The sequence below is a fragment of the Ahaetulla prasina genome, chromosome 7 (genome assembly GCF_028640845.1).
Source record: "Ahaetulla prasina isolate Xishuangbanna chromosome 7, ASM2864084v1, whole genome shotgun sequence".
Classification (NCBI taxonomy): Eukaryota; Metazoa; Chordata; class Lepidosauria; order Squamata; family Colubridae; genus Ahaetulla; species Ahaetulla prasina.
The window spans coordinates 103,134,506-103,147,116 of NC_080545.1; the positions used below are offsets into that span (position 1 = coordinate 103,134,506).

Sequence of the window (12,611 nt, forward strand, 5' to 3'; positions counted from 1 at the left end):
TGCTTCTCAGCTGTCGGTGCCGGTTTTCCTTGTCACACTAAAGCATTCCTGGTCTTACAGTGGTTTGCTGAACAAGCCCACATCAGCTTGATTCACGGAACAAAGGATAGCTGTTACTGAGCTTAAATACTTCTGTTGAATAATAAAAAGATACCAATTAATGAATACAGAAATGCAAAATCGACACATTTAAAAAGCAGGTGTAAGGAAATAGTAGAATACCAACTGGTTGATTCTTTACGATAGAGAGAATAAATGCATCAGAGACTACAACTCATTGTTAAATCTGTCAGAATTAACTAATGCATAACATAATGGAGGAACGTAGGGCCAGTTCAGAAATCCCAAGGAGCATCCCATTGTTCAAGGTGGTGAGGATTTTGGTGCAACTATGGAGGGGACCTACTGCTCTCCCATTTCCAAGGGGTTGGGAGGAATTGCTCAGGCCTTTGAAGGACCCTCTTGCCAGGAATGACTTGTTGCCCGGTTTGCAGAGACAATCCAATGCTTCTCAAACCTTGTGTGATATCATCAGGCTGAGCAGAGATCAGAGCAACCAGCTCCAGGAAGTGGCTGGCCTGGACCCTCTTCTGGCTTCCCTAGAGTCGTAAGTTCCTGAGAAGGTGGCAGCAGTTGGGCGGGAGGGGGTCTGGGGAAGTCAGGCTGCAGCTTGGCTAAGACGAGCCTTCCGGGATGAGTTGGACTTAGCTCATGTTGGAAAAGGAGGGAGCTTTGGTGGTGTGACGTGGGTTTTAGGTTGGTGCTGATACCCCACGCGTGAGCCAGCCTCACCACAAGAGGTGGTTGGGGGGTGGTTGGGGGGAGAGGAAAGGAATCCCTTGAAGCTCCTGGGAAGAAAGGAGGTGCCAGAGATGGGCAGTGCAGGAGGGTATGCGGTTTGTGTATCGTGTGTGGACAGCCTGTCCATGTGCCTTCCCACTCCCAGGGCTGGAAGCCAAGGTGATGGAGATCCACAGAGGGGTGGGATTGCATGCTGAGAGACTGTGGAAAATAAACTGCGATCCATTCAGCAGGCTGCCTGCACCGGGATTGCAGGAAGTCCATTACGACCATTCAAAATTGTGACAAAGCTGGAGGAAAGGACTTGTGCCATTTGTACCAGAGGTTGAAGCCTGTGCAGCCCCTCCTGCAGTCATACGGTCACAGATTGGGTGCCCTCATGAACAACCCACCCGAAGGACGCTGCAGCTCACCACCTACCTGTCTGCCCCCGAGCCAAGCCCCTTGGGCAGCCCTACACAGTAGTGTCCATTGGCAGCAGCGCCGGGGCCTTTGCTTTATCCCCTGTGGCCACTTCCGTGGAGAATGGACGCCTCAAGCCCCGTGCGGCGGCCAGCCACGCCAGCACCGTTGCCCGAAGCCCTGGCTGCCTTCACTGCCCGCACTCCACAGCTTCTGCTGTGCCCCACTGACCTTTGCCGCCTCGTGCTGTTCTCCAGGCCATGCGGTCCACCCCTTCACCAAGCCCCGTATCTCATTTCTTTGAGCCTCCTGCTCCATCCCCCCCCCCCCCAATCCTTCGGAAGCCTTTTGGTGTTGTCCAGGTCTCGGGAGAACAGATGGGCTCTTTGGAGATCAGCAGACGGCCTCGCTCCCCCAAAGCCTCACTAGAACAGGCCGAAGCTGAGGCTTGGGGGCCATTTGAGACTGCTGGTGGTCCCAGGTCTCAGCCCCAGCACCGATGCCAACGAGTGCCCCCATGCAGGCCGGCCCACAGGGCAGAGATGGATGGGGGGAGTGGTAGCCCTGCTGAGGATTCCTGGGCAGGGCTGCTTTGTGCTGCATTGCTGGGGCAGCTGAGGCTTCCTGGGGTGGCTGCAGTTTGCACAGCATTCTAGCATCCCCAGTTTGTGCACAGCCTGCACCAGTCCTCCTCCCACAGCCCCTTGCAGCACCCTCTGTGCTCCTTACCTGAGACACTCTTCGCTTAATGACTGTGGTTCTCGGGCAGTGATGGCAGCCAGAATTCCAGGATTGCAGTCACTAAGCGATGTAACGCTTTCTGATCATGTCATTTAGCAGTGGAAACTCTGGCCCCGTCTGAGCTCCTAAGTCAAGGTCTGCCTGTGACACTTATGTGTATACCTCTTCCTAGCAGTGGTGGCGTCGCAGCATCCCACGGTCTTGCAATCACAATTTGTGGCCCTCACTGTTGGATTCCAAGAAGTGCAGTTGCCAGTGGCAATTGTGTGGCCATGGGATGCTGTGGTCTCGGGGGTTCCAGTTGGGAAGGCCACCACGACCATCATGAGTTGGTGTGGTCATGTGACATCACCTGTGTCATTTAGCTACAGAGTGGCTAGCTCGAATTTCTCCCATGGTTCCGACTTGCATTTGGTGTCTCAGGCAGGAGTGTGTGGAGCAGCTTTTGAAGAACGTGTTTGACGAGGGATTGACGGAGACCTGCGTTGTGAACGGGACACAAGTTTTGCTGACATTACTTGAGCCGAGGAGAGCTGGGTAAGTGGAAAGGTTCTGCAAGGCTCCGCTGTGCTCCTTCAAGTCCGACTGGCTTTGCGGTTGACCGCTTCCTTCAATTGGGCATGCCACCTTATGAAGCCCTGAGGTGGTTCTTTGCTTGCATTATGTGTGAGCACAGCGGTTGAGTTATGCTGAATTCAGTTTAGGGGCTGAATTCAGCCAAGACTTTGGGTCATGCAGGCCAATGTGGAAATGAGGAATTTCCTGACAGAATGGTTAATCAGTGGAACGGCTTCCCTTCTGGAGTTGCCACTGTTCCATCGCTGGAGGTTTTCAAGAATAGACCGGACAGCTGTTTGTCTGGGATGGTATAAGGACTCCTGCCTTGGACAGCGGGATGGACTAGAAGATCGCCGAGGTCCCTCCCAGCTGTGATTCTAGGCACAGCCATCCCCAATGGCTTGTCAGGAATTCAGTGGTGGGTCCGATGTTCTGATATTTCTTTTTTTTTTTTATTGAAAGCGTTTAAAAAAAAACCCAAAGACATTTCCCCCCCCTTTTTTTCCCCCCTCCCTCCCAAAAAACCCCCTTCCCCTCCTCCCCCGGCTTCCCGGGTCAATCACAAGGTATTGTTATACATAAACCAAACATAGAATAAAATTTTCCCTTCCAATCCAATTAACCACATCCAAAGCTTTTCATCTCCCAACCCCCTCCCCATTACATAAAATAACTTTCTAATTATTCAAAGGCAATCTGATATTTCTTAATCTGATATCTATTTTGTAGATAATCAATCCATTTTTTCCATTCAATTAAATATCTTTCCTGCGTATTGTCTTTTAAAAAAGCTGAGATTTTAGCCATCTCAGCCAAATTAATGACTTTCAGTATCCATTCTTCTATTGTAGGTACCTCTTCTTTCTTCCAGTATTGTCCAATCAACAGTCTTGCTGCTGTTATTAAATTCAGAATCAGTTTAGTCTCAATCCCTGTACAATCCGTTATAATTCCCAAAAGGAAAAATTGTGGCAGGAACTTTATCTTCTTCTTCAGTACATTTTGAATAATCCACCAAATTCTTATCCAAAAGACCTTAATTTTCTTGCAAGTCCACCAAATATGAAAATATGTAGCGTCATCACAATCACACCTCCAACATTTCGCTTGGATATTAGGATACATACGTGATAATTTTTTGGGATCTAAGTGCCATCTATAAATTATCTTATAAAAATTTTCCCTTAAATTCTGTGCTTGTGTAAACTTAACATTTCTAACCCAGATTTTCTCCCATGTTTCCAACATTATTGGTTCCTGAATATTCTGTGCCCATTTTATCATACAGTCCTTTACCAAATCCTTTTCTGAATCTATTTCAAGCAACACATTATACAATCTCTTTATATGCTCCTGGGTCTGATTTCTAATTTGCTTTATTAAATTTTCCTCCCTTTGCATTATACCAATTTTTTGATCTTTCTCCAATTTTTGAAGTTGTCTGATATGAAACTTGCAGAATCTGATTTCTCATAGTCCTTTTCACAAAATAAACCACAATGTCCCGAGGAAGCTTTCTCTGTCTTGCGATCCAGGAGTTAACTCTATATATTTTATCAATTTGGTAAGCTACCTCTTGGGGTTCCACTTCAATAAATTCAGCCAATGCTTCTGATATAATTTTTCTTAAGTCTTCTCCTTGCTGTTCTTGCATACCACGAATTCTAAGAGCTCCTTCCATAAGTTTATATTGTAATATCACAACCTGATCTTCATTTTGATCCACTTTTTTCTGAACACCTTTCATTTTGTCTTCTAAATGCTTATTTGACTGAGAGATCTGTTGCATTTCCTCTTCCAATCCCTCAATTTTTTTACTCAATCCTTGAACTGCCATGAGAATATCTTCTCTTATTTTTGCATTAAAATTCTCCATCATCTCTTTTTGCCTATCTTCAGAAAGTTTTAATTGTACTTTCAATATATCCTCAAGACTTGGTTCAGATCCCCTTCTTCCAGAAGGCTTTAAAGGTTTAGCTGCCATTCTGTCTTCAAAAGAATCAGGAATTTAAACTTAACAACTTTCCTTTACTCCTTTCAGTATAAGAGAACTCCGTTTGTAACAATCCACAAATAACGCTACTTTGTTGTACTAAAAAATTTTACTTTCACTTTCAGACGCCATTTTAAAAGTCAATTAATCAGAGACAAAGAAAGGTTTCAGGTTTCAAAAAGGGAGTCGGTATACTTGCCGTGTTGATTCTACATCAAAGATCGAACGCTTGTGAAATTCCCGTCTGCTTAGAAAATCAATCAATTTAATAAGTCCTTTTGAGCAGAAATGACCCCCTACTCCTTTTTCCTGAAAAAAAACAGGAGCGCGTTTGAAGTTGGAGATAGTGGAGTTCGGTGGGATCATAAATCCAGGAAAATTCGCTCTTAAGAGCAAACCCCCTGTCTAGATCTACCACTTTTCCACAACTCTGCATAACCCTCTTATGCCCAAAGGGTATGCTAAGCTCAGTGAACAGTGATTTATACTGTTTCACTGACTTTTACGATCTTCTAACACGGAGTGCCCTGTTAGAGCACCCGGCAGGAGCGGTGACGTCACTGGAGCCAATGTTCTGATATTTCTTGAATGGTGTCCACCTCGAACAGTGCTGGCTTGGTTTCAGTTTCGCCCAGTGTGCAACCTCAGGCATTGGTTCGCCCTGCAGAATTTCTAGATGAAGCGTACCGCTTCTTTCTCCCAGGCAGGAGCCCAATAACACTCCTGCGGGGGAAGATCTCCTGAACAGAAGCCATGTGTAGCCTTCCCTTAAAGAGCAATGGGCCAGATCACTCTCTAGGGCTTTGCCGAAGGATCAGACCAGTTGATCAGATGGGTCAGATCACTGTCTAAGGCTTTGCCGAAGGATCAAACTTGTGCCCAACAGGGGCCGGGCAGAAGGCAGGATGGGAGTTTTGGGCTGAGCAGAAGGCAGCCTCCTGGTAGAAGCAGTTCCATTTGCTGCTCAGATCTGATCCTGCTCTGATATGAAAGTAGCACTCTTATGGCAAAGGCAGGTTCTTCCAATTTTGCTGATTTTACAGGCATTACAAGATTTGATCATTTAGAATAGAATAGAATTGAATTGAATTGAATTGAATTGAATTGAATTGAATTTTTTATTGGCCAAGTGTGATTGGACAGACAAGGAATTGTCTTGGTGCATATGCTCTCAGTGTACATAAAAGAAAAGATACGTTCATCAAGGTACAACATTTACAACACAATTGATGATCAATATATCAAAATAAATCATAAGGATTGCCAGCAACAAAGTTACAGTCATACAGTCATAAGTGGAAGGAGATTGGTGATGGGAACGATGAGAAGATTAATAGTAGTGCAGATTTAGTAAATAGTTTGACAGTGTTGAAGGAATTATTTGTTTAGCAGAGTGATGGCAGAGCATCTGCTAGATAAAAATGTATCCCCCACAGTGCAGGATGGCCGTCTTTTCAGGCCAATGTAGGCAGGAGGATGTTCTTGAGAGCCAGGAGGTTGGCTTTTGCGTCAGTTGCCCTTCGGCTTGGGCCAGGCGATGCTGTGCTCCGAGCAGGTTGGCTGCAGCCACGCGGCTGCAGAGGGAGGAGCCTCTGTTTGAATCCGGTGGGCTCATTCCCTGAAACCCTTGGTCTCCTTGAACTGCTACATGCCTTTCATGGAACCCTGATCCTCAAGAACCTCCTCCCCAGAAGTCCCTTGGAGACCCTCGAAATGGCGCTGGGGCTGGGTGGATGCTGCACACCAAAGGGATAGGAGGGAGGGAGGCAGTTGTGTGGGAGGAGGCCAGCTTGTTGGGTGACCACCGTTTCCTCTTCTACCCACCTCCTGTGGATGGTCTGCCCCAGAGGGCCCTGGGCTTACTCAGACCGGCTCTTCCATGTTGCATAGGCCAGAGCCATAGAGAGGACCGGCTGAAACCAGGGATGCCGCCTCTGCGTTATTTGCTATATTTGGTCTTGGGATCTGTGAATTGGAGGAGATGCTTTGGGCTACCCTTCTCCTCCCCCCCCCCTCCATTGCCCCTGGCTTTCTCTTTGAACTGGGCCAGTGGAGCCCCCCCCAGCCGGCCTGTCTTCGAGGCGGCTCTGTGGGCTCTCCTGCCCTTGATCGGCTGCCCTTGGGTGCAGCTTTCCCCTCTGCCCAAAGGGGCACCTACTGTGCTCACCTAGCGGAAGCTCTTCCTTGGATGGCAGAAAAACACTGTGGCTGGTTTGACACCGTATTTTAATTGATGGCATTGTCTTTAGCTCCGCCAAAATGGTGGGAAGGAAGGCAGGGCCTGGTGGAATGGGGAAAAGTAGGCATCACCTGGGCAAAAATGGGCCATGGGCCTCCCTTAAAAGGCTGGGACCTGTTGGGGTGAATGGTGGACTGTTCCGGCAGAGCAGGGTCTGCTGTGTGGCCAGAGGGGATTTGGCCTGAGGCCCCTCCGGTGCTTTCCTCTGGCCAGTGGGTACTTCTGGTTTCAGGCATAACTTGCTGCCTTTCATTGGTTTGAAAACAGAACCTGTTTGATCTGCCTGTAACGGGTAAGGTGAAGATTCAAATTCCTTGTGTGTCCAATCACACTTGGCCAATAAAATTCTATTCTATTCTATTCTATTCTATTCTGGGCCAGCAGTGGGGGAATCTGAGCCCACTCCCAACCTGAGGCACCTTTGGGGTCGGTCCGTCCTCTCGCCCTGGGAAGAAGGGAAATGCCAGGCACCTTGGAAACATGGCAGAGAAAACTCGAAGATCTGAACCTGTCTCTATTTCTGCTTTACTGTTTTTTGTTTTAATTATCCTGCACTGTGCTGCTTCCCCTAGGTGAGAAATTGAACTACATAAACTTGGAGGTGGCTGTGAAATTGAAGGAGGCCTGTTCTATGGCACCAGTCATGGCTCCCGTGCGGTCAGAACATGATTTGTTTCTGATGTTGGCTTATTTTTCTACCCACAGCTTGGAAGGACTTTCTGATTCCTTCTCCCAGGGGTTTGAGAAGTTTCACCCTGTCAGTAGCAGCATCTTGCAGGGCATCAAGCCGCGCTTGAAGGACTTCCACCAGCTGCTGCTTCAGCCCCCCAAGGTATGGGGATTCCCCTCCTCTGGCCTGGATACCGGACAGGAGGGGCTGGCAGTCAATGGCAGCCATGACACTCTCAGTGGGGCGGGGGCCGGCACTAGGGCCTGGAAGGAAGGTGGTGAGGATGGAGAAAAAGAAATGGATAGACAGAATGGAGATATTCTAGCTGATAGAGAAATACTGGAAAATAAAGGAATAAAGGATTATAAATAGAGATGACTATCAGAAGGGAAACATAAATGACAAATCGAAATTTAAAAAAAAAAAAGGTGAGCCAGAACTTATAACAAAGTAGAAGTTTTATAAAACCTTTGAGATGGTAGAAAATTTGTATTCGATACTACCACAGCAACTTGAATTAAAGATTGTTAGACGTAAAAGAAAAGAATTTAAGTTGCCTTGTTCGATCAGGGTTAAACTATGGAACATTATTATAAAATTCTGGACCTTTGGCTGACAAGTTGTATCAGTGAAGGGGTGGGTGTGGGGGAGTGGCAGGCATGGGAAGAGGTGCCTGCATGGGATCTTAAAAGGGAGGGGTGGGGAACTGTTGATTTGCCTATGCTTGTTGCGAGGAAGTTCAGGAGCCATTTTAAAAAATATTTTCTTTTTCTATTTTTTTCCCTTTTTGCATGTTGTGTTTCTTTTTTCTATTATTTTCTGTTTTTCCTGACTTCAGTATTAGCCATTATGATTTTATTAAGTTCCTTAATAAAATAAATAAATAAATTACATTTTAAAAAAGGAAGTTGACTGGCTCTGGGTGAGATTGTACCAGTGCTGAGGCCGATCGTGAAGAAGCGGAGGGAGGTTGGTCAGGAGGGTCTTTCCCAGGGGGTTTTACCGGTGTGACTCGCAGAGCCTCCTCCAGTGCAGGCTCCTCTCCGGGTGCCCTCCTGCCAGGTGGATAACGTGGCTGGCTTGGCTCACAGGACAGTTCCCATTGAGAACGAGGCCTGCCTCTCGGGCGGTGGTCTTCGGCAGCGGACAGCAGGGGAAAGGGGGCGCACACTCTCTCTGCTCGGGCTTTTTGGGGAGCCAGCTTGAAACACTGGTTTTCCTCTCTTGATGGTGGCAGGTGGCTTCTATCCTGACGACCATCGGGATCCTGGAGGAGCCCCTCGGCAATTCTCGTCTTCATGGCGCCCGCTTGGTTGCTGCCCTCCTTCACACCAACACGCCCAGCATTAATGAGGAGCTGTGCCGGCTTAACACCATGGACCTGCTGCTGGTGAGTGGGGGGCTAGGCCTGCCACTAGGGCTCCTAGAAAGTGGGTTTTCTGGGGATAAGATGTCGGTAGGCCTTTATTTTCATACTGGAGAAAGCGTAGCGGCAAGCTTAGGGGAGTCTCGGGCTGCTTGCTGAACCTTGAAAAGGAGGCTCCATTGCCTTGCTATGATGGCTATATGGTTGATAGGAATGAAGCTTCCTTCTCTGCCTTTTTCCAGGACCTGTTTTTCAAATACACTTGGAATAACTTCTTGCACTTCCAAGTGGAACTGTGTATCACAGCCATCCTGATGCACTCGGTGCCCGGAAGCAAGTTGCTCACAGAGAATGAGGAGGAGATGGATGGAAATGTCTCTTGGGAAAATGCTGAAGCGCCAGAGAACCTCATGCTGACTCACGTAAGCGTCTGAAGGGAGGTGTTAGCTGCAGCCATGGAAACCAGCCGGGCACCAAGGAGGCGGCTATTCAGACCCTCAGTCAACCTACAGTCCTTGGCAAAGAGCGATTGAGCAACCATCAGGAGTAGTATTTTTAGTCTCCCTCCCTGTCCCCCTCTTCTGCAGGAGCTAGAGTGGGTGCTCTCGGGGGCTTCTTGCTCCCTGCCAGTCCTTGGAAGTGCTAAGGGCGAATCGTGTGGCTCTCCTCCTCAGATGCCCCTTGGGCTTCATCTGGCAGCCCCGTCTTAGTGGGTGACGATGAAGGCAGGCAAAGCAAGGCCAAGGATAAGTGGTGGGGGACAGCGCTTAAGCTTCTCTCTGCCTTGGCATGAGTAGAGCCCAATCTAAATTGTGCTTTTTCAGTGACAAAAAGTGTTCTTGTCAGAAATGTCAAAATTGAATGTGACAGTTTTGTGGCAAGAATGCTATTAAATGTTGTGTGATGACAACTCCCTTATAGCCTGAAATCTTAATTTATAGGTGCTATGTAGGCCATGTGGATGGTTCTGGGCAGAATAGGGAGAGCTGGCCCCCTGTGTTTTCCTTTGCAGCCCAAGAACTCCGTCCCTCCCTCCATTTCTCTTTTTTCTGGTTGAAAACTGGCATCTTCCTTTACTTTCTCTTATGTCCTAGCAGGCACCAGAAGACACAAAACCTCAGATCAGGTTTATGGTAGCAGAGCAGCAGCAGCAGCAGCCTAGGAGGAGGGGCAGGCTTGGGCCCACCAAGCAGCTCCTTTGGCCCCTGCTAGTTTATTATGAGAAGGGGAAGCTCCACATTTGACTCGAGCAGCTGTCCGTGTCTTGGGCTGCTCTCTCATCTATCCCAGGGCTTCCCAGATGTGGTCTGTGGACTTCAACTTCCAGAACTCTCATCATTAGCCACCCTGGCTGTGAAATTCTGGGACTTGAAATCTGCCCGCCTAGAAGATTGAGGAAGAGAGAGGCTGATCCGGAAGATCTTGCTTTCTCTGTTCTTTGCTGAGATAAGGAGCTACAAGCCCCAATGAGCTGAGAAAGGGACCCCAGGCCTGATTGCAGGGGGGAAGCCCCCCCCCCTTCCAGAGCAGTGCTGGCCTGGTGGATTTTGGGACAGGCAACCGCCATTCGGTGCCACCTTTCGGGAGCTATAACTGGAAGGTTAAACCCTGCAGCACAGTGGTGGCAAAACTGACCCCCATGGGATGCTGAGGCAAATACCTTGTTCACTCTCTGCCACCCACAAATTTGCATTGCCTCCTTTGGTCTTAGGTTTGTTTTTTTTTAAATGGGAACTGCACTTTCTAACACAAGGCAGCCCTTTAGGAGACGGCAGTTTTGTCATTTTTCAGTATGAATTAGCCTTGTGATAGTGTCAACCCATTGAGACTGGCTTCGGTCTCACTCTGGGATTTGGCTGCTCCCCCCTCCACCCCACCCCATCCCTCTGGTCTCGTTCTTGTATCCATGCTTGAAAGACGTTTCCACTCCTGGTCCTGAGAGGCTTCTCCTGCCTTCCTCTTCCAGCTCTTTCAAAAGTGCTGCTTGGTCCAGAGGATCCTGGATGCCTGGGAGACCAACGACAAAATCCAGTAAGTCTCTGAAGCTGCCAGGCTTCTTGCCAGGCTCCCAGGGACCCCATGGCTCGTCTCTGCTTCCTCAGGCCTTTTCTGTACAGATCAGGCGCAACTCACTTGAATGGGGGAAGACAGGCAGGCGTTCAACCTGAAACACAACCAGAATTAAACTGGTTCATCCGAATTGCTTGATATCCTCTTAGCATTTCCCGCATGTCGTCTTTTTCTAGCTCAGCTCTGTTGTTGATTTCCGGGTGGCTCTTTTGGGGAGTGATAGAAAGGAGAGGGAGCAGGAAAAAGAGGAGAAGATGACTTGTGGGGGGCCCAAGCACTCCTGTCCTCTGTTAGAGCCCTTTGATGGAGATGGCTTTCTCCTGAGTCAAGGAGCACTGGGTCCCTTCGGCCGACAGCTGGGGCTCTCCCGGGAGGCCTTTCTCCCCCCCCCCGCACCCCCAGCCAGAGATGGAAGGCAGCTGAGCTGTGGCTCCTCCATGCCATGGCCTGATCTGCCCTGAGACCCCCGCCCCCACCCCCCAGCAGAGACCAGAGGCGAGCCAGTGTCTTCCCAGGTAAATGCTGCTTGGGCTTCAGTTTTTCAGTTGCTACTCCTCGCTTTGGTTTTTTCAGGGCAGAAGGAGGAATGAGGCGTGGCAACATGGGCCACCTGACCCGAATCGCCAACACCATTGTGCAAACTGTGGAGAAAGGCCCTGGGCAGAGCCAGATCAGGGATTTCATCAGAGGTAGGAGATGCTCCCGGTCCGTCCTCTTCCTAGAGCAGCCAGTGCCAAACCTGCTTGGCCCAAGCGAGGAGGGGCAGGAGGCCCTGCGTGCCTGATTAGGGAGAGGGATAGCACCTCCTTTCCAGCAAGGCTGTTGGGCAGAGGGGGCCTGGGGGGCCATGCTCCATGGGGGAGGAATGCTGCCCTTGCCCCCCAGGTCCAATGTCTTTGCTGGATCTTCCTCAGAGGCGTTTTGTTTGGGGTCCAGACTTGGCTGGTCGGCTGCATCTGGTGGACTCCCAGGCTGGGGCCAACAGGATGGCTTTCCGTTCCCTCAGTCCCAGCATTAGGAAGGGAAACACACACACGCACACACACACACGTTCAGGGTTTGCTCCAGCAAGTAAGTGGAGCAAAAACGTGGCATTGATCAATAAATCAGTCACCCGAGCCTTGGACTACTGCAGTGTGCTCTACACGGGGCTACCCTTGAAGAGCATTCGGAAGCCACGACTGGTGCAGAGCGCAACAAGGAAGGCAGTTCTTGGGGCCCCCAGGACGGCCGGTGTTACAGCACTGCTGCATGAGCTGCTTCCAGGTGCAGTTCAAGGTGTTAGCTTGTTAGATTTAAAGCCCTGCAGGGCGGCATGGGTCCAGATTACCTGAGGAACTATCTCACCTCAGGGGGGCTGGCCTGCCCCCCTCATGCCAGCAGAGAGAAAGCATCCTGCAGGCCAGTCTGGGAATTTCAGCTGGAGGAGTCGGAGTGGGGTGGGGGGGGAAAGAACCAGGAGAAGATCCTTCTCTGCCGTTGCTCCTGAGATGGCTTCCACCCTCTTGAGCTTCAGGAAGGGCCTGAAGAGCTGGCTCTGCCAGGGGGAGCCCAAAGTGGGGGAGCTTCCCACTTGGTCTGGTTGATGAATGAAGAGAAAATCCCCCTCCTTCCCCCCCCCCAAGCCATGCTGTTCCCTCCTTCCCCATCTGTTACTTGCAACCACAGTTGGATTGTAATTCTATTTCTTTATTGTTTTAGAATTATTTATCTTACATGGTTTTATTGCTTTTACTATTGTAAGATGTCCAGAGTTGCTTCAAAGCAAGAT

The 12,611-nt window shown here is 49.3% G+C and overlaps 1 protein-coding gene across 13 annotated transcripts in view; it reads left to right on the plus strand.

Annotated features, from left to right (window-relative positions):
- The window catches only part of PPP6R2 (protein phosphatase 6 regulatory subunit 2), a 134,707-nt gene that overhangs the window by 26,101 nt on the left and 95,995 nt on the right, over positions 1 to 12,611 (plus strand). For all 13 annotated transcript variants that reach the window (XR_009155957.1, XR_009155958.1, XR_009155959.1 and 10 more), the window contains 7 exons: positions 495 to 607; positions 2,368 to 2,481; positions 7,440 to 7,566; positions 8,642 to 8,794; positions 9,013 to 9,192; positions 10,737 to 10,801; positions 11,414 to 11,529. Coding sequence is in view for 10 of the 13 variants with exons in the window: in XM_058189831.1 (XP_058045814.1) it covers positions 495 to 607; positions 2,368 to 2,481; positions 7,440 to 7,566; positions 8,642 to 8,794; positions 9,013 to 9,192; positions 10,737 to 10,801; positions 11,414 to 11,529 (868 nt within the window). In the remaining 3 variants the exon portion in view is untranslated. The remainder of the gene's footprint in view (positions 1 to 494; positions 608 to 2,367; positions 2,482 to 7,439; positions 7,567 to 8,641; positions 8,795 to 9,012; positions 9,193 to 10,736; positions 10,802 to 11,413; positions 11,530 to 12,611) is intronic.